The 20,020-nt window shown below is 48.2% G+C and overlaps 3 protein-coding genes across 3 annotated transcripts in view; 1 reads left to right on the forward strand and 2 right to left on the reverse strand.

Moving 5' to 3' along the window:
* wdr27 (WD repeat domain 27) overlaps positions 1-20,020 on the reverse strand; it is a 210,966-nt gene that overhangs the window by 56,763 nt on the left and 134,183 nt on the right. The window lies entirely within an intron of this gene.
* gpr75 (G protein-coupled receptor 75) lies at positions 31-4,254 on the forward strand. Its single transcript, XM_076018795.1, has 3 exons — positions 31-469; positions 771-1,625; positions 2,711-4,254. The coding sequence occupies exons 2-3, from the start codon at positions 873-875 to the stop codon at positions 3,659-3,661; spliced, it is 1,704 nt and encodes a 567-aa protein (XP_075874910.1). The 5' UTR covers positions 31-469; positions 771-872; the 3' UTR covers positions 3,662-4,254.
* On the reverse strand, positions 4,636-10,766 carry erlec1 (endoplasmic reticulum lectin 1). Its single transcript, XM_076018796.1, has 14 exons — positions 10,272-10,766; positions 9,972-10,076; positions 9,622-9,702; positions 9,229-9,306; positions 9,083-9,143; positions 8,856-8,899; positions 8,369-8,592; positions 8,127-8,268; positions 7,215-7,382; positions 7,074-7,133; positions 6,776-6,900; positions 6,619-6,696; positions 6,433-6,508; positions 4,636-5,323 (listed from the first exon to the last, which is right to left on the reverse strand). The coding sequence occupies exons 1-14, from the start codon at positions 10,407-10,409 to the stop codon at positions 5,252-5,254; spliced, it is 1,452 nt and encodes a 483-aa protein (XP_075874911.1). The 5' UTR covers positions 10,410-10,766; the 3' UTR covers positions 4,636-5,251.

A 20,020-nucleotide genomic window follows, 5' to 3' on the forward strand; every position in this document is an offset into this window, starting at 1 on the left:
CTCTCTCTCTCTCTCTCTCTCTCTCCTTGCATATATAAACGCACCTTCCACCGAATCCCAAGCGGCGAACGGCCACGGACTACCTGGACTACTGAGCGTGGTGCGCATGCGCACGGACGTAGGCAGTGACTTCATATTCATTTTTCAGCGCACGTCCTGCGGCCGCCGCTCCTCCTGTACCAGATCGGATGCGCCGTCGGGCCCCGTAGGAAAAAAATAAAAATAAAAAAAATCAACAATATGCGGTTTGCGGCAAAATCTTAACGATAATCGGAGGCTTGGGAAGCAGCGTTTAACCGCATCGCTCCGCTGACTAAGGCGTTATTTATATATTCTATATATATTTATATATATATAATATTTTTTTTTGCTGGAGCCGCGTTGCGATCATTTACTGTCATAGCGCGCCGAGGTGACGAGGGACGCGAGTAGGTGATGAAGATGAGGGGCGATCGATCCGCTGCGCACGGTAGGTGCCTTTCTCTCATGATGGTGGCGATGGTGAAAACCCTGTGTAATAATAAGTACATGCGCGTATTCGGCAGACTTTGTGTTTGTGTGTGTGCGCGCGCGCGCTTGCCCGTGCGCGTGGCAGCGGTTTAATTGGCCAAATGCAGTGGTTTCCTCTCCACTTGAAGGCACCACGCAAGGCCTTTAATTCCACCTGTGCATCATCTACCCCTTTGTTGGTTGGTTGTTGATGGTGGTGGACGTAGCAATGATTTGTGGGGTCATGATCTGTCACTGCGTCCCCCCTCCCTTGTCCCCAGCTCTACACCGGGGTGGCGGAGGAGGCCTGCGCCGCCGCCGTCCAGCCCTTCCACCTCGTCGCCGAGGGACCCTGTCGAGTTCTCGCGTTTGAAACCACGACCATGAACGCCTCGGCAGTGGCGGTGGCGGCGCCGTCGGACCTGGCGGACGCGCCGAGGCAGCAGGGCTTCAACGGCACCCAGGCGGCGGCGGCGGCAGCGGCGGCGGCGGAGGGGGCGTCGGGCTGGGCCGTGATCCACACGGCCACCCTGACCTTCTGCTCCCTCCTGCTGGTCTTCATCTTCTGCCTGGGCTCCTACGGCAACCTGGTGGTCTTCCTGTCCTTCTTCGACCCGGTGTTCCGCAAGTTCCGCACCAACTTCGACTTCATGATCCTCAACTTGTCCTTCTGCGACCTGTTCATCTGCTGCGTCACCGCGCCCATGTTCGCCCTGGTGCTCTTCTTGGACGCCGGCGGCGGCGGCGGTGGCGACGGCGGCGGCGTCTCCAAGAGCTTCTGCTTCGCCTTCCACCTGACCAGCTCGGGCTTCATCATCATGTCCCTGGAGACGGTGGCCGTCATCGCGCTGCACAGGCTGCGCATGGTGCTGGGCCAGCAGCCCAACCGCACCGCCTCCTTCCCGTGCACGCTGGCCCTCGCCGCCCTGCTGTGGACGTCCAGCTTCGCCATGGCCGCGCTGCTCACCGTGCGGGCGTACCCTCACGGCGACGGGCCCTGCTTGCCCCACTTCGGCCTGGGCGGCGGCCGGGCCCGGGTGGTGCTGTACGTCTACCTGGCCGACTTCGCCTTCTGCGTGGCCGTGGTGTCCGTCTCCTACATGATGATCGCCAGGACGCTCAGGAAGAACGCCCAGGTGAGGAGCAGAGGGGTCAGAAGTATTCACGTTGCGTACTTGACTGAAAGTATGGATGCAAAAGTAAAACTACTGATTTAACAAGTTTACTCAAGTAAAAGTAAGAAAGTACATGTTTTGTTTTTTTTTGCCGTTCATGTAACAACATGATTATGACATGATTATTTTGCAAAATTAATAATCTGGACTGAACTGACTAGAGGTCTTGTATGAACATCTGGATTTTTTTTTTCAACTCTTAATCCCAGTTTTCTTTTTCAATTGCAGCACTACCAAACTGTAATGAGTAACAGTTATGACCAGTGAGCCATTTTGGATGCTTTACTAACAATAACCAGTGTTATTTTCAAAATGTTTATTTTTCTCTTTACTGAAAACTGAACTTTGACCCTAAAGCAGATGTACTCCAAAATAATCCATCCATCCATCCATCCATCCATCTTCTATACCTACTTCCTCCAGGCGTCTGCTGGAGCCCATCTCAGCTGTCATGGTGTGATGGCAGGGTGACACCCTGGACAGGTCACCAGAAAGACATACAATCACTCACTCACTCACTCACTCACTCACTCATATAGACAATTTAGAGTTCCCAATTGCTGGAAAACCTAGAGAGAACCCCCATAGACACAGGAAGAACATGCAAACTCTACACAGAAAGGCCCAAGATCCAACCCACGACCTTCTTGCTGTGAGGCAACAGCGCTAACCACTGCGCCACTGTGTCACCCTACTCCAAAATAATCTCCCTCTAAAATATGATACACTTTTATATTTATTTACACAACAGCAAAGTTCAATTGTCTTCACTTAAAGCAACAACAACAACAACAACAACTGGAATAAGCAATAAGTGAATTACGTTTAACAGAATTTCAATCTTTTTAACGCTCCCAACTCACAAAAGCAACAAGCCTGTTTTTCCAATGTAAAAAGTAGAAAGTACTGACATTAATGTACTAATGTAGGGAGTGAAAATTAAAAAGTTGTCAGAACAAGAACAAGTACAGATTAAAGTACACCTGAAATATCCACTTAAGTGCAGTCACCAAGTGTTTGTGCTTTGCTTCCTCCCACCTCTGCAGGTGAGGAAGTGTCCCGTCATGGCGGTGGACGCCGCGTGTCCCCCTCCGCCGCCCCCGCCGCCGGGCTTCGAGAACATGCAGTGCGCCGTCCTGGCCCCGCCCCTCTATCGCAACCAGACTTACAACAAGCTGCAGAACGCGCAGAGCCTCTCCTACGCCAACCGGCCGGGCCCGCCGCTGGTGCCGGGCGCCGCCCAGGGCGCCACCTGCTGCCAGCTGGTGTCCACCGTCAACCTGGCCACGGCCAAGGACTCCAAGGCGGTGTTCACGTGCGCGGTCATCGTGTCCTCGGTGCTGCTCTGCTGCCTGCCCATGGGCGTCTCGCTGGCGCAGGACGTGCTCTCGCCCAAGAGCACCTTCGCCCACTACCAGTTCGAGCTGTGCGGCTTCGTCCTCATCTTCCTCAAGTCGGGCATCAACCCGTTTGTGTACTCGCGCAACAGCGCCGGCCTGCGCCGCCGCGTGCTCTGCTGCCTCCAGTGGGCGGCGCTGGGCTTCCTCTGCTGCTGCTGCAAGCAGAAGACGCGGCTGCACGCCATGGGCAAGGGCAGCCTGGAGGTCAACCGCAACAAGTCGTCGCACCACGAGACCAACTCGGCGTACGTGCTCTCTCCCAAGCCCCAGAGGAGGCTGGTGGACCAGGCCTGCGGGCCCAGCCAGTCGCGGGAGGGCGGCGCCAGCCCCAAGGTGGCCGGCGGCGGGGGCGGCGGCCGCAAGCCTCGCCCACCCAGCACGTCCACGCCCATCAACACGCGCATCGAGCCCTACTACAGCATCTACAACAGCAGCCCGTCGGCGGGGCCGAGCTCGCCCACCAGCCTGCAGCCCGTCGGCTCGCAGGCCTTCGCCTTCGCCAAGTCCTACGTGGCCATGCACTACCACACCCACCAGGAGGCGCTGCAGGACTTCGAGAGCAGCTCGGTGCAGCAAATCCCCATCCCGTCGGTCTGAAGGCCGTGGACGGTTGACTGAGACGGGGAACACAAGGACATCCGAGTGATGGGCTTGGGCATCTATCCAAACACACACACACACACACACACACACACAGAGTTTCTTGGTTAGGGACATTTAAGAGACACATGACTTGTGTCAGCAGTGCCATGACAAGCCAAGCCATTCAGAGGGTTTGTAAGGTGTCCGTTTGAGTTGTTGTGTCATTGTGTTACAAACAAGTGAGTCGTGGCCAGGTTTGTTTTGTTTTTTCCCCGCTGCTGCAGCGCCCCCCTCTGGCTGGAGCCGACACAGGGCCGCCCGCCACTCTCTGAATGTCAGGCAAGCACAGCCCCTCATGCGGCGGCTTCCCCCATTATGTACCCGAGCAAAGGGGAAAAAGCAAAATACTGTATGTTATGATTTGTTTCCCTAATTGGTCAATCCTTTGCCCCCTAAACTGTCAGTTTTTTTTTTTAACTTGAAATTGTGAGGATTTGAATTATTTTAGTGCCCAAGAGTGAAATAAACTCCCGCTGCATCTTTTGTCCAAACAAATGATATTTAAATGTGAGATGATGCTCTTTTTAAATAAAATGAAATAAAACTAGTTTCTGGCCTTAAAACTGAAAATGTTCTTGAATGATTTGAAAAAGAAAAAAAAATGTGTTTAGCAGACTAGGATTTTTTTTATTTTATTTTATTTTCACTCATCATTCTTTTGTTGTTTGTTACCAAACACGATTTTGTATGTCACGTAATGTCTAAAAATGTGAATTTTTAGAGACGTCGTTCTTTTCTGAGGATGGAATTAAAACTTGGACATTGTATAAGGGCTTCAGCGCCCTCTGGTGGTGGCCTTAAATTTCACAAGCGGTGGATGACCACAAGAAATACACATCACTTTTCCAAACGTTTTCACACAGTGACTCTTACGGAAAAAAGAGAGATTTGTTCCCAATATGTCTCCTTGTCAATACAAACGCCACACATGAAGTGATCCGGGTTTTATTGTTTTGCTGCACTTGTCGTCGTCCACGCTCTGTCATACAGCAGTCACGCTACCCGGGTGCACCTGATCACCACAGTGTACCACTCACAGTGAAGCCACGCCCACCCCCACCCCCACCCTCATACAGCGAATTGAAAACAGTCTCTTCAGTTGGATTTGCTCAGCAGCATCAATGCATAACTTACAAGTCACTCATCCTGAACACTTACGTGAAACCCACACAAAACACACACGCACAAGCTTAGAACCACTTTTAACTACAAATCCCCTGATTTATGACTCCTTTAACTGAAATCACCCTCACAGAGTGAAGCGTCGGCTCCGTCTCGCTTTGTTCGCACAGAGTCTTGAGTTGAGTCGCGTCTGATTTTGGCTGTGACGAGGCGTCCAAACACACAACGGGGCGGCGCGCTCCTTCAAAAACTGCAGGCCACCCACAGGGTAAGGTCAAATCTCGGTTTAATCTCGGCTTTTAATGCGTTGTCCCGGCATCGGCCTCGCTCCCTCCGCCGGCCAGCCGTCCGTTTTGTGATGGATGTCAGTTATTTTTCTAGTGCAGCTTCGCTCCGTCGGGCCTCGGCTTCGTCCTCGGCGCTCTAGCCGGCTATCGACAGAAGTCCGTACTCGTCTGCTGTGTCCAGGATTCTGCAAATGACCGGCGACTCAACCTGGTGAATTTGGAAAAAGCAAACCAAACCAATCTTAATCACTCAGAGGGGCCACAAGTCATCCAGCTTCACCTCCTGACTGCGCTATTTATACACTAATAGAGAGCAAAATGAGTGGCAGTTAAAGGAGTTAACTTAGAGTAAAATTATACTGGTGTTGGAAGTGAGGAAAAAAAATCTTGTTTTTACATCGGCAGTGTAGTAAAGGTGATTCTTATTGTGTTTAAAGTGGCCAATTATATGATGTCGTGATTACGATTTAATCACAGGCAGCTTTCTCCAATTTTTACACTATACAATGAATGTGTAGGAAGGTGGAATTGTTGAGGTGCTCTGCCCCAAAAATTTAAATTTGAAATTGAAAGAGTCAAAAAGAGCCAGCCACACTCAGTCTCCTTCCAAAAAGATGCATTTCTTCATTATATCTGAACGTAGGATCGCATGACAATGGCAAATAGATCGACGTATCACTCAGCTGTCTCATTATCTCTTCACTGTGCGCACATTTATTTTTTAATTACAACAGCGCCGCCCTTGTCGGCCTCACGGATAACAGCGCCAGAATCATCGGAGAGGTTAAGCAGAGCTCGTCTCTCCCGTGCTGCTACTAGAGTACATTTTGCTCATCGTGCTGGATGTTGGAGAGTCCACATCTTGTTCTATCGTTCTGCAAAGAGTGGCCACCGCTGGATTGAGCACAGGGAGGGGGGGACAAAAGTTATTTTAGATCTCAATCAAGTGCTGACACAAGGCTCAGGTGGAGAAGGACTGGGAGCCGTAGGAGGGACAGGACAGACTGAGGGGGAAGTGGCACGTGAAGTTTGTGCTGTGTGAGCCTGGCTCTTTATGACTCTTTTTTTTGTTTGTAGTACCAAATGAAATTTTCCTATGCAGCCGAATTGAAAGGACTTTTATAGGGAATAGGAAGTCTGAAAGGGAGAGAAAAAAACATTGAGTCTCCATAACAATTTTGAAGCACTTCTTTTACTCAAACGTTTGATTTTTCTTTTGGTAATTGAGATAGAAAAAGACCTGGACCATTTAAAATACACTCTGCACCACACTGATGCTCTACGAAGCAACGATTCCTTGCTTTGGGTGAGACTTACTCCGAGGACGTACTGACAGGTCTGCGGCTCCAGCATGTAGACGGTGACGGCGTGGGGAGACTCGGACTCTTTGCACCTGGCGCGGGAGAGAGAGAGAGAGAGAGAAGGTGAGCGGGCGAAGCAGGAAGTGAACCAGGAGCTCCGCTGTTGACTCAGGGTGGCGGCACCCGGGCCTGTCGCACTCACTTCAGCTTGACTGTGACCTGCCTGGGCTTCCCCGTCAGGTCGCACACGTCCCCGTGGCCGTAAAAGTGCGAGACCAACCTGAGCGGCAAGAGGAAACCGATCAGAGCGCCCCCTGGTGTCCGGGCGGTGGGTGATCCCGGCTGCCCCGAAGACTTACTTGACTTTCTGCGCTCCGTCGTCTCGGAGCTGGTAGGATCGGGCAACGTTCCTCTTGGCCCAGTCGATGTGCTCGTCCACGTTCCAGCTGCCGACCACCACGATGTTCTTTCCCTGCTGTTTGTCCTGAAAGGGAGGGGGGGGGGGCGCTGCCGTCACCATGCAAACAAACTGACCAGCTAAGCCTAACTTTGAAACATTTTACTGTTTTAAAGTGTCACCTGCTTCTAGTGGAGCAACCAAATAACATGATACCAGGTTAACAGACACATTTCAATGCGTAACAAATCGGTGTTTACCTCGTGGTACTGATGGACGTGTTTCCCGTAGCAGAACTCGTACTTCCACCAGCCGACTCCCTGCAACGCAGAACCATTTGGGTGTGAAACTCACGGACGAAACTCCGCTGCGACGCTGCTGGGCGGCGCGCAGGGACTCACCCCGTGCAGGCAGTACAAGCCGCTGAGGAACTCCTTGATGAGCTGGTCGTCCGTCAGGCGGGAGATGTGCGTGGTGCCGACGGCCACCTGGCTCTGCCCCCCGACGGTGATGGGCTTGTGGGTGGAGGTGAAGGCCTCCTCCCTGGCCGCCGGAGCCTCCTGCTGAGACTGTTTTTTTCCCCGAAGTTGAGAGAAATCCCACAATGTGAGAGCGACTTATCCGCCCCCGCCCAATGTGCCATGGTACACTAGTGTACCTTGAGATAATGTCAGGTGTGCTGTGAAAAATTATGAAATTTCACTGAACTGGTCTACAAGAAAATAATAAAAACATTCCTTTGTCGAGCGACTGCTTTAAAAGGAATTTCAGCCTATTTTCCTCCCTCAATTCCTCCCAGGGCATCAGCCTTGTGTGCAAGTAAACAGACCCAGGTTTCACACTCTTGAGTATTCAATTAAGAGACTATATTATCATCATTCATTCATCTTCTATACCCGCTTATTCCTATTCAGGGTCACGGGGGTCTGCTGGAGCCTATCCCAGCTGTCTTAGGGCGAAGGCAGGGTGACACCCTGGACAAGTCGCCAGTTCATCGCAGGGCCACATAGACACAGACAACCATTCACACTCACATGCACACCTACGGACAATTTAGAGTGTTCAATTGACCTCACATGCATGTTTTTGGACTGTGGGAGGAAGCCAGAGAAGCCGGAGAGAACCCACGCAGACACAGGGAGAACATGCAAACTCCACAAAGAAAGGTCCCAGGCCCGGAATCGAACCCACGACCTTCTTGCTGTGAGGCGGCAGCGCTAACCACTGTGCCACCGTGTCGCCTATATTAGCATCATTAAGCTAAAGAGTGTCATTTTTTCTAGCAACGCTGATCTGGGTGTCGCGGCCTTTACCTCTCTGGTGTCGCTGGCGGAGCTGAAGGGCGGTTTGAGCTGCTCCTCTTGCTCCTTGTCCAGCTGCACGAGGCTGTGAGGCCGCAAGGGGGAGCCGGCCAGAGCCTGGCAGAAGATGGCGTTGATAGGGGACGATTTGAACCTGAGGAACAACAAAACCAAACAAACAAAAAAACGGCCGTCACTCCTGGGCAGTGCTGCCGGCAAACGCTCGGCTCCTCCCTCGACCGCCGCCGACCCACCTGTACTTGGGGTGCGAGCAGAGCAGCGGGGTGAGCACCACCACCTCGTACTCGCAGGTGGTGACCTCGGCCACCGACAGGATCTCGTGCTTGGCCTCCGGGTGGCAGACGTACAGCACGGTGGTGGCGCGGGCCTCGTTCTGGCGCAGCGTGCACGGCGTGCCGTTGCCCATCGCCACGGGGAAGTAGGCCGTCAGCTGACCTTCGATGTTCTTCGTCGGCACCTGGAGCGCCGGTCGACGGGAAGGACGAGCAGAGGGAGGTCAGTGCACAGTCATTTTGCAATCATTTCAGTGCACTGATTCAAAAACAGCAAAGTGTCAAATGTTGAATAAATGCTGTGGCCACAAACTCAACATTTTGTGCGGTGGAATAATGACATTAAATGACTTTTTCCCAGTCCATTAGATGGGCTAAGTGGCCAGCGGTAAGTGAGGCAGGTCAGCACAGCAGGATTTGCGGATGAAAAACAAATTGAGATACTTACATCCGTCTCATCTGCAGATTTGGGACTTTCTTCCTCAACCTTGTCTGGAATAAAAATAAAGTTCATTTCAAGTTTTAGTAGAATTGCACACTTCAAATGAGCCAGATCTAGTGTGACTATTTGAATGTACTGGTCAGAGGTCTTTTGCAAGTAAATTAGCAGCCAAATTTATTTCATGTACATCCTTCTGCCCAGCGTGACCCTGGAAATGTTACAAACAAACTGACCTGTTTCACTCAGCTGGCTCTTCTCTGTCGCTTTTCCCAGGAAATATTCCTGAACACGAATCTGTTGAGGCAAAAAACATGAATAATCCTGGTATGTTTCTCAGTCACATCATTCTGACATTTATATTTTATTTGATGACACCTACCTGACCCGTCTCCTTCTCCTCGTGATACTGTCTAATGTGCTTTCCATGGCACACTTCATATGTCCAGTACGATTCAATCTGCAGCGTTGGCAAAGCAAGAGCAAGTTCAGGGTTAAAGTCTCTCTCTCTCTCTCTCTCTCTCTCTCTCTCTCTCTCTCTCTCTCTCTCTCTCTCTCTCTCTCTCTCTCTCTCTCTCTCTCTCTCTCTCTCTCTCTCTCTCTCTCTCACACACTCTTGTAGTTTCAGTACATGCTCTGCTAACAAAGCGTGAAACAAACAGTCAGACTCGGCACTAAACATAGCAGTGCTGGGTAATTTCCCTCCTCCCTCTCTCGGTCTCTCGGTCAGAGGGAGGAGGGAAATGAGATGGAAATGGAAGCTGACAGATCTCACCCTGTAGGAACAGCTGCTTTGGGTGAATAGCTTCTCAAGCAGTTGGGCCGGACTGGGCCCGGTGTAGTCTTTTTCATCACCCTTAGTGCAAACAAGAGGAAGGCTGTGATGTTGGTAAACATATGTAATTACAAGCAGTAAAACATCAGCGTGACTAGAGTGGAATAAACACTGGTTGAAATAGTAGTATTTTAGCGGTTTCATTTCCACGTTCAGTCAGTTTCTGTGCCAAGAGTTGTATTATTTATGCATTTACTTTTATTTGTTTTTTAATTGTAGCCTGACGATCATCTCGCCTGAAAATACACCTGCTGCTTGTGATTTTACCAGCCTCCCTTCGTCGTTCTCACCTCGTCCCCAGCTGTCAGCGAGGGCAGCAGACACTTGTACCTCTCCTGCTTTGTTGTCGTCATGATGACAAAGTTTTCTTCGCTGTAAAGTGACCCGGACATCGGCTAAAATTCACAGAAAGAAGATTTTTTTTTTTTTTTTTTTAAACTGCAGCGTCAGGACGGACAGACGGTCGGAGGACGACAATGGCAGTTCGCTACGAGGCTATGCAGGTGAAAAACAAACACCAACACCAGCAAAAACACACCTCACCCACTTTTCTCTTAGAGTGACCCTGTTTCTACCACAAGGCAACTTACCAGCGTGAACTCGGCTCCGGGCCAGGTGATTTTAAAAGGAATTTCGTCAGTGAAGGTAGGATACCCGCCTCTGTTGACCGAGACGCCGCTGCAGAGCTCCAGCAGCGCCCCGAAGAGCAGCATCGGCAGCCCGGCCATGGTCTCTCCCCGTCCGGCCGCTGAGCTCGCTAAAGCCCGCTCCACATGTAGGACAACTGCCCGCTCCCCTCACGCCAAAAGCCGGCTCGAGTCCCTGTGCACCGGCCGCTTCAAGACCCCGGTAAGTGCGGCTTGACAGACGCGGATGTCAACACTGCACAGCACACAGGAAGTGAAGCGCTCTCCTGCCACGTCAAGTTCCGCTTTGTGTAACGGGCTCAAACATTAATGGCTCCCTCTGGTGGCCACGTCTTGTAGCGACCTGAAACGCGAGCGCACAAAGCGTAGAGCGTTTGTTTCCGCTTCACGCATGGCGTCCACTGCGGCGGACAGATGTGCGCAGGCCATTCTGGACCATCTCAGCTGTTGTGTTGCGTCCCAACAGCCACGAAGCGCGACGTCGAAGCCACATATAGTCCCAAATCTGCCTTTCATCTCCGCAGACTGGCGTCACATTAGCATATTATTGCATCGTATGTTGGAGATGAAGAAGTCAGACGAGATATACCAAATGAGGAATAATGTTAAACACTTAATAATGTTAAAGAGAATGGGTTGGTGGAATCATCTATTTCAAATCAAAATCTGTTGACACGTTTTGCATATATATTTAAATAATAATAATAATATGTGCGATTATACCTTTTTACCGTTTCAGTAAAAAGCATACAATTGTATCTATTAGGGTGGAGGACAGATGTTTATCGCCTTCAAAATAAAATGCATGTGGGTATTTCCATGATTTTTGGTTTCATTTGAAATCAAGGTTATTCATATTCACAGGGAATCGTGTTCAGTCACGACCAACTGAAGACTGCAGAGCATGGGAGTGGAAAAAACGGGGTGTTGGGATCTAATGAGCGCAAATCGGACGTGGGAGTTTCATTTTCGACCTGTTGGTGGAGCTGTTGACATAAGAATGTCGGGGCTCCAGACAGGCGTTAGATAATAACAGATTTTAATGCACAGAGAAAACGGGGGGCGGGAGGAGGGTGTGAGCGAGGTAATGTCCCAGCAAACCATCCACACTGCGCACAGGTCCACACAGCCTGCTGGCATTTACAACCTTCTCTTTTAAACACAGTGTGCAAAGCGACTCGCAACACTCCCGTGTTTGCTAATGTGTTGGAGGAGGATTGAATCAGACACTGTGGTTATTTTCTAATGTACATTTTGTTTCCAGTAACCAATCTTATCTTACTTCACATATGTCTTGTGTAAAAGAAACAAACATTTATTATTGTTTCTCCAACCTACCTTGAATTATTTTTTTTATTTTATTTTAAAAAGAAAACAACTTTCCGTTTTCAAAAAACAACAACCCTACCTTGAATTTTTATTTATTTATTTTTATTTATTTTATTATTCATATTCTGAAGATCTGAAGATCTAACCATTATGCTATTTCGGGAGGTTTTAGCAACATCTCACGACCCTCCAAAGCCATCAGAGTTGCCTTTTCTCAGTTGTCATGGAGTTTTGCTCGGCTGTTACCATAGTTGTTAGTTGCTATAATAACCGGGAAAACTCCATCTGTTGGGAGTAAAGTGCTGCTGAGTGAGTCAGTGGCGCCTCCAGAAATTTTTCAGCACGGTGGCCAGATGGGGCCACTGAAAATCGAAGGGTGGCACAGCTAAACCACAAACCATAGCTGCATTCAGGAGTTTTATTATGCTGTTTTATGCAGACTAGTTGAGTTTTTTTTTCTTCAGAGAAAGGTCTGCAGATAAACTTATCTTATTTTATGTTTTATTTGACTGATGCCGCTCTCTCCCCTGAGGAAGTGCTATTCCTGACTTTATAACATGTCGTATTGTTGGTTTGACAATTTCATGATTCCGATTAATTAAACAAAAGGTGTAACTTTTTAACGAACGTGCATATCTTTTAATTTAAAATGTTCAGAAGAGAGACCTTCTGGTTCATTAAAAAATGCTTTAATTAATTACAAAAATACACAATACTTATGTCAATCTCACCCTTTGAATTAAGTTTTTTTTTTTTTTAAATGTGAGACAGTGAGACATACGCAAAAATCACAGACTTAAATATACCTCAACATATTTTGAGCGCACAGAGGTGTGAAGCCCACTCTTGCTCAGAAGCCTGTGAAAATGCAGTGCAGTGTACTATGAATGAGCACAAGCTAGAGCACTCCTACTAGTGGCTGCACAATTTAGGCCATTTGTATTATGTTGTGTGTTTGGCTTGTGGTGTCTTCACTGTCCCGACCATCTGTTTGCAATTTGCTGTTTAAAAAAAGGCAGCAGCACCAGAAGAAGAAGAAGAAGAAGAAGAAGAAGAAGAAGAAGAAGAAGAAGAAGAAGACGACGACGAAGAAGTGATGGTTAAAAAGTGATCCGACCTGTATTTACAGGCATTTTCTCGTTGGTATGTCTGGAAAGAAAAAGCTGGGAAAGTCTGAGCTGAGAACTGCTGAAATTTCTTTTGTTTTCAAATATACCAGAGCTTAACCTTGGCATTTTTTTTTCTTTTTTCCATTTGCTTTATGTATTAGCTGTCCTTCCCGACGGAGGCAGTGGGTGTACTGAGACATAAAAATAGTTTGAAGCAGATAAGGGTCAAGCTTCCTTTGGTTTGCCTGTCTGGGCTTTTCTTCAGAGTCCTTTCTGAAGCCGCACTGGAGGGAACTTGCTGAACTCTCGGCTCTCAAATGAGCATTTTCATTTATTTCCCTCCGCCATCCGTTGGCTGAGCGCAATTTGCATAGATGCCTCGCACACACTCTCACCTTATGCATAATTGATACAACTGTCATCTCCCCTACCATAATACCGTCATCCCGAAAGGAGCAAGGGGAAATGAATCTTGACATTTGAAGGTCTTGAGCGAGATTAAGATATCTTTTGAGCCGTCAACCCCAAAATACACATGGAATATGTCAGGCGTCAGATTAATATTGTCACTTTTTTTGCCTAGGTTTTCATCATGACATTCACCGCTGATATCCGTGAAGTGGTTCTCCACAGTTCCCTCTATTTTAATCCAGTGTACAGTGGCTCTCAATGGGAGTCCCCCCCCCCCCCAACATTTTCCCTCAGACCTAACTCCATACTTGCACAATTAATCAATTACGGCTCGTTATGCCGCTCACGCTGATGCGTGTGTGCGCCTCGCATCACGCCCGTTTTCACCGCCGCGCAATCGCTTCGGCGTAATTTGCTCGCAGATTCCGCCGGAGTGATTTAAAGAGTGAAACGACTCCAACCGTCAAGCCGTGCAGGAATAATCTTCCACAGGCTGTTAGGTGTGTTTGCCGGCTTAAGGACTAGAGTGTCAGAACACGCTGTGCGCTTCAACCCCCCACAACCCCCCACCTTCCTTCCCTTCCCCAACTCGCATTTAAAAAAAAAAAAAAAAAACAGCCCGTGACGCAAACTCTCGCGCAACCTTGCGCGGCCCCGCGACCTCTCACTCTGCCGCCACCTCCCGTGCTCCCGCCCGGGCCCTCAACGCACTGACGCTCACAGTCAAAATGAATCGCGCAGGGCAGCCGTGATGCGATGGAACGGTGTCAAGGGGCAAAACAGCATGAACAAAGTCGGCGAGAAATGAAAGAGGGGGAGGATTAGCCAGTGCGAGTGGATCAGAGCTGCTCTTTTACCTCCCCGAAGAGAACAGCATGGGGGTGTGTTGGTGATTGGACGGATCCGAGAGACGCCGGAGTTGCTTGCGCCTTGCTGTGTGCAGGCGTGTGGTTTTTGGTTTATCTCCTGTAAGGGGGAATACAAAAAAATCAAAAAAATCAAAGCAGAGTCCTTGTAGGTGGTTGGTTATATAACAGAGTGATGCTCCTTGATTAGCCAACTCAGTCCCTCTTTATTTTTTATACTTCCTCTTTGTAAACAAATCTTTTTTTATTTCAATATAAATAGGCACTTAATGCTTCACGCAGTACCAAAGGCATACACTTAACCTCCGTGCTTGCTCTTTCAAAACAGCCCATTTCGTAACCTTTGCACGCTCTTCAAGACAAACAGTAAAGTTAAATTACGAGGAAAGAGAAAATACACTGAAATTAAAGCAATACGGCTGAAGATGCTAAATGGATGGATGGCTGTTCTGATAGTCATTGCGTTACTAACCCAAAAGCTCTAACAGACCACTTCATGATCTAATTTTTTTCCACCTTGATGACACAACCTCTTCACGGTTGTGCGTATCGACCTCTCTAGAACTCTCTCGCTTTGCACGCATACATTATTCACATCTGTTTCTAATTGACGCTAAGCTTCTCTTCCACGCTATCAGCTCGGATAAGAAGATCCAGCAAGAGGTTTCTATGAAATTCTGGCCACAGTGACTGTGGTTGTTTGCGCAGGTTCCCCAGAAGCAGCACTTTGTCTTCTGGACAAAAAGTGGGTTAAAGGCTTGCGGCAGACCAAAAAAAAAAAAAAAATGCGTTCCAAGTGGCGAGCATAAGCTAAAAGAGCTTATAGGGAGGCTAAGGAGGCTCCGGGACTCCCAGCCATTCGGCGATTCCTCACACTTCATATCTGAGACTCAGTGGCGCGAAAAGCGGGATTTTTTGAGCGGCAGGCTAGGCGGCTTTAGCATTGTGTCACTCCCAACTATTACCAGAAAATTTAAGAAGTAAAATATTTACAGTATCTATAATGCACGCCTGCATTATCCCACATTCAACTAAAAAAATACAGCAACACGTTGCTGTTTGCAATCTGCCAGTGAAAGCCTCCCATGCAATGCTACTAAGCCATTTATATGCATTTGAATGAGTCGGCATCGCTAATGCAAGGAAACCCTACACAATCCGTTTTAATCTGAGTAGTAGACTCATAAAGTCTCTCTTAGCTTGGCTAAAGCCGACGGATGTCTGGGCTCAGTGTCTCCCGCTAACACCGGTCTTACACACGGAGGCTTGATCGTTCAGCACGCGACCTCAGAAACCTGGAGTTCCCATCCAGACGTGTTTTTGACGCAAGCCAAGTCATGCTCCTCAGGCTTTTCTATTTTACTCATTTAACATGATTTCCCCATGTCGAGAATTTCACGAGACACCTCACTTTAGATCAGGCTGTCAAACTCAAACAGTGGGGCCAAATGGTAAAACTTTGACAAAGCTGCGGGCCAGTATTGATATATAGAGCAAAAATCTTCCTCCAGATATAACAGTGAGCCATTTCATGTGAACCCAAACAAGTTTTACGTCAACATTGAATATGGAACGAACTAAGCTTAAGACTATACAATGAATAACTTCCAACTGCAAAATTGAATTTCAAATAAAAAAAAAAAACATGTTGGAATAAATGAAATGTAGATAAAAATTTTTTTAACCTTCTGTTTTAAATTCAACAGTAACCGTTTTCCACGGGTTGATAATACATTTTACAATAAAATAATAATAAACCAATCAACTAATATAAATATCCTTCAACGAACGTCCAACCATTCAAACCTATGCCTTGGAGTAACAAGAAAAAGTGCAGAAAGAAAACGTTAATTATAGTCTGTTAAAGTAAACCGTGAGCCAAAAATACCAGGAGAGCATTGTGGAATTTGTAGCATTAGCGGTACATGTGCTGTATAATACTGGTGGGCCAGCCCTAGTACTCATTTAATATTGCCTCGTGGCCCAAAAATAATTACACTGTGGGCCAAATTTGGGCCCGCGGGCCAGAGTTTGACACCTACGCTTTAGATCTTTGCTGCAACGTTGGACCAAAACAAACTCTGTCCTATCCCTCTTTGTTCTGATGTTAGCTTGCACTCCTCTCCCGCCGGCCTCTAAAGTTTCCCAGCAACTCGCCGGCCGCATTCATTTATTCAGCAAACAGTTTACGACGCTAACAAAAAGACTCGCTGAAATCATATTGGCAGCTCGGCGTCACGCTGACCCCCCACTTCCCCCCTTTTCCAAATGGCACAAGCAGTCTGACCTTTTTCGGCATCTCGGCTCTGTCAGAAATTGACCTTTGTTCTCGGCGCCGCGTCCTTCCCCGAGAGCGAGCGAGAAGTCTTCAGACGAGGCCTCGCTGTTCCTGCACCGCTTGTCAATAACGTGCCTCGAACGCATCCCAAGCATCCAGAGATGATTCAAGGCGCGTCTTGTAATTTGATTTTTTTTCCCTTTCATTTTGCAACTGTGGAAAATCAGAAAAAGGAAAAAAAAAAAAGATCCGAGGAAAAATGTTTTTACTCCCAATCGTTTGGCATTGACTGAATCTCTGGTGTACGGAAGAGTGCTCAACTCACGCACAACGCCCACGTAAAATCTGTTAACTTTTTTTGGGGGTTTGTTGTTTTTTTTTCTCTCTCTTCGCAGGACTTTCTCACACGCTGTCCTTTTCCGCCGGAATAGTTGAGAAACTTGCAACTGCAAAAGTTATTCCTCGCAGTTTGCGGGTGCTGCGCCTGCGAGGGGAAACACAAAAAGAGGTGAAGACGAAAAACACCCGTCCGCCAGCTTGGCTTGGATCTCTGCCGCCGCCGCCGCCGCCGGTGGGTCAAGGTGAGTGTGCGAGCCGGATGGCTTGTTTGACGCTGCAGATGTCACTCGGTCATTATTCTGAGGAGCCATCTGCCAGTTGTTCCTGCAGGGCCGCAGCTCTCAGCCTTGTGGGTCCGGTGTTGACTGGCAGCATCCACGCTGCGTTCACTTCCATCTCGAACTCGGTACGCCGCTGTGTGTCCGCAGGGCCGGGGCTGGTTAGCGCCAGAGGGACCACGGCGGGCGGACACACACACACACACACACACACAGACACACAGAAACACGCTCGTGCGCACACACACACAGAAATAAAGCAATGAAGGCTTTGAATACCTGAACGCAGTGGATGATGTGATAAATTAATGATGCAGCTGCATCTGTTTGTTTTGTTTTTATTGTTTTTTTAAACCTGGACTCCCGTCACAGCTTACTGCTTAGCGTCTCACCCTCAGCTGGTACAGAAAAAATAAGTGCCCTGTGTGATGTCACAAAGGGCGCAGATACATCTCTCAGAGTCACAATTAGTGTCGGTTCTGCCTCTCCGAGGCCACCGTGTCTACTTTCACACACGGGTTCGACCAGGCAGGATAGTGGCAGCACTCCCAGACGGGTGCTCGTTCCGCCCGTCTGAAACCGCCGCGTCTCCTTTCATACAAGTTGGAACAGGCAGGAAGTTAGAATCCAGCATTCTCGCAGGAGGCTGCAAACAGAGGGCTAAGTGGAGTCAGTTCAGCAGTAAAACAAAAGGAGACCCGATAGGCTCGAGACACTGAAGCGGCTCTGAGTGCAAGTTGAGCGCGGGGAGAATTGACATCCGCAAAGTGTCAGAGGTCATGCGACTGCTGCTGGACACACACAAACACACGCAGGTAAAGGAAGGCTTTGAGGTCCCGGCCACAGTGGATGCTGGGATAAATTAATGATGCAACCTCAGGTTTTTTTTTGTGTGTGCTTTTTGGTGGTGTTTTTTTTTTTTTATTTGTACCTGCGCTCCCGTCACAGCTCACTGCTTAGCTTCTCACCTCCGGCCGAGCTGGGACAGCTGAGGCCCGGTGCCAAAATAAACTTCAGCCTCCCTCCTCCTCCTCGACGCCCCCCCTCCCCCTCCCCCCGCCCTTGCTGCAGGTTTTTTTTTTTCTTCTATTTTTTTTGTACCTAGAAAGCACTTGACACAATTATTCTGTTCCTAAAAACCATCAATTGGGGAGAATTCTCCGATAATAAAACCAACAAAGGCGGGCCTCCGACGGCGGCGGTAATTGTCAGGCCCTTAAATCTTCCGCCGAGTGTGTCACGTCTGTAATTATCCTGGAGAATTAGAGCCCCGCTTTTGGACACGCTCACTCGTCATCGCCGCCTTCAAGGTGCCGGCGATGACTGCAGCTCCCCCCCTGACTTGATTGGGTTCCAGTCGAACTTCCTTGTCTCGTCGCGGCAAAGATTTAATTTCAGAGGCGAGGAAATTAATCTCCTCACATATCACAGACGACTGAATTAGATTCCTCACAATGTTCCTTATTTGCCACGGATGTTTCATTCATTGCCCGTGAACCCGGTCGGACAGATGAATGAGCCGCCACAAAGCGCTAACTTAATATAGTGGCTGAGCAACGTTGACGGATAATAATGAGATTTTTTAAGACTCTGGCGAGGAGACTGACAGCCCGATCGTTGGCTAAGCCGACTGAGCGGCTCCAGAGTGTCTTTAAACAGTGACGGACATGTGAAAGATGGTTAGCGACTTTTAACTGGGGTTGTAGGCTTTTCTAGAAAGTCGGCCACTGGGTACTTTGTCCATGCAGGAAAAGATGCCGCAACTGTAAAGGCAACATGGACTTGGAGATTTGAATTCTAAATCTTTTCATGTTCGGACGTTTTGCGCGACAGAGAGGAGAGAATGAGTTGTCCTCGGAATTGCTAAGCTGACATTCTTACATTGTTATTTTGGTCAAGGGAAACTATAGGACAAATTAATTAGGACAAAGACACTGTGAAAAGTCTGATCTAAAGCAATGCTAGAATGATTATTTGACTGGAATCGATTAAAAAATGATTCTGTTTGAGTCAATCTTCTGAACTCAAACCTTTGCTTTTGCTGCCACTTAACATTGGTTGTGTTTCATCAATGTTCAGCGGTAACCGTTTTGTTACCAATCACTTATTGTGATGCAGGTTGGATATTTTAGATACATATTTTTGTATACATGCTTTTGCTTTTCTACTTTTGCGGTTGTTGGTTTTGGTACCAAGGACAAGTTCACAGAAATGACTTTTTCACATTTTTACAAAAACTCATTTGCAAACAATTGTTGTTTTCATTAAATAAAGTTGATGAAAATGATTAATTGAATAATTAAAAATTAACTAAACTAAAGTCTAAGTCTGGACTTTGGTTCTACAATACTGACCCATACAAGCTTTAGAGTTCATAGTTAGGCACAGCAGTAGATCTTTTTTCACCACTGGGCAGTAATGTAAGTCTAATGTCGCCACTCACACAGACAGGAGGTCAAAAACATTGGATTGGTTTGCCTTGGATGTGACAGACAGAGGGTGCGTCCAGGTTTTGAGAGCGACTCGGTTACACCCTACAAATGTTTCGGACAATTTCCCACGAAATAAATCCAACAGATGCGCCATGCCAGGCCTGTATCAGAAGTGCTACTCATTTAAAATAGCCACTCCACCGCTTCTCAAATTCCACATGAGCGCGAATGAATTATGCAGCCACGGCTTCGTGAACACTAGTCAAGGAGGATGTGTGCATGTGGCTACATTAGCGTTTGGTGCAAATTTGCAGATTACCCCCAAGCACATCTCTTATGAATTCAGCGAAGCAGAAATTGCCAGAGCGTGTTAAAAATGCTTAGGACGTTGTCAAATAGCTTCCAGTTAGGAATGTGAATAAAACAGGAGGGATTTATTGAAAATGTTCCTTACAATGGGATTTTTTTTTTTTTAACCTAATGGCAGGATATGTGCTGGCCCTGCTGCGCCATACATGACAACATCAGCGTTTGTGGCCACACAATTTGTAGGCAACTCATCAGGGAGCACACGCAGACACGCAGACACACACACACACACACACACACACACGCACACACGCACACACACACGCACAACAAAGTTCAGG

The sequence above is a fragment of the Nelusetta ayraudi genome, unplaced genomic scaffold (genome assembly GCF_046127955.1).
Source record: "Nelusetta ayraudi isolate G7.1 ecotype Tasmania unplaced genomic scaffold, CSIRO-AGI_Nayr_v1 ptg000008l, whole genome shotgun sequence".
Lineage (NCBI taxonomy): Eukaryota > Metazoa > Chordata > Actinopteri > Tetraodontiformes > Monacanthidae > Nelusetta > Nelusetta ayraudi.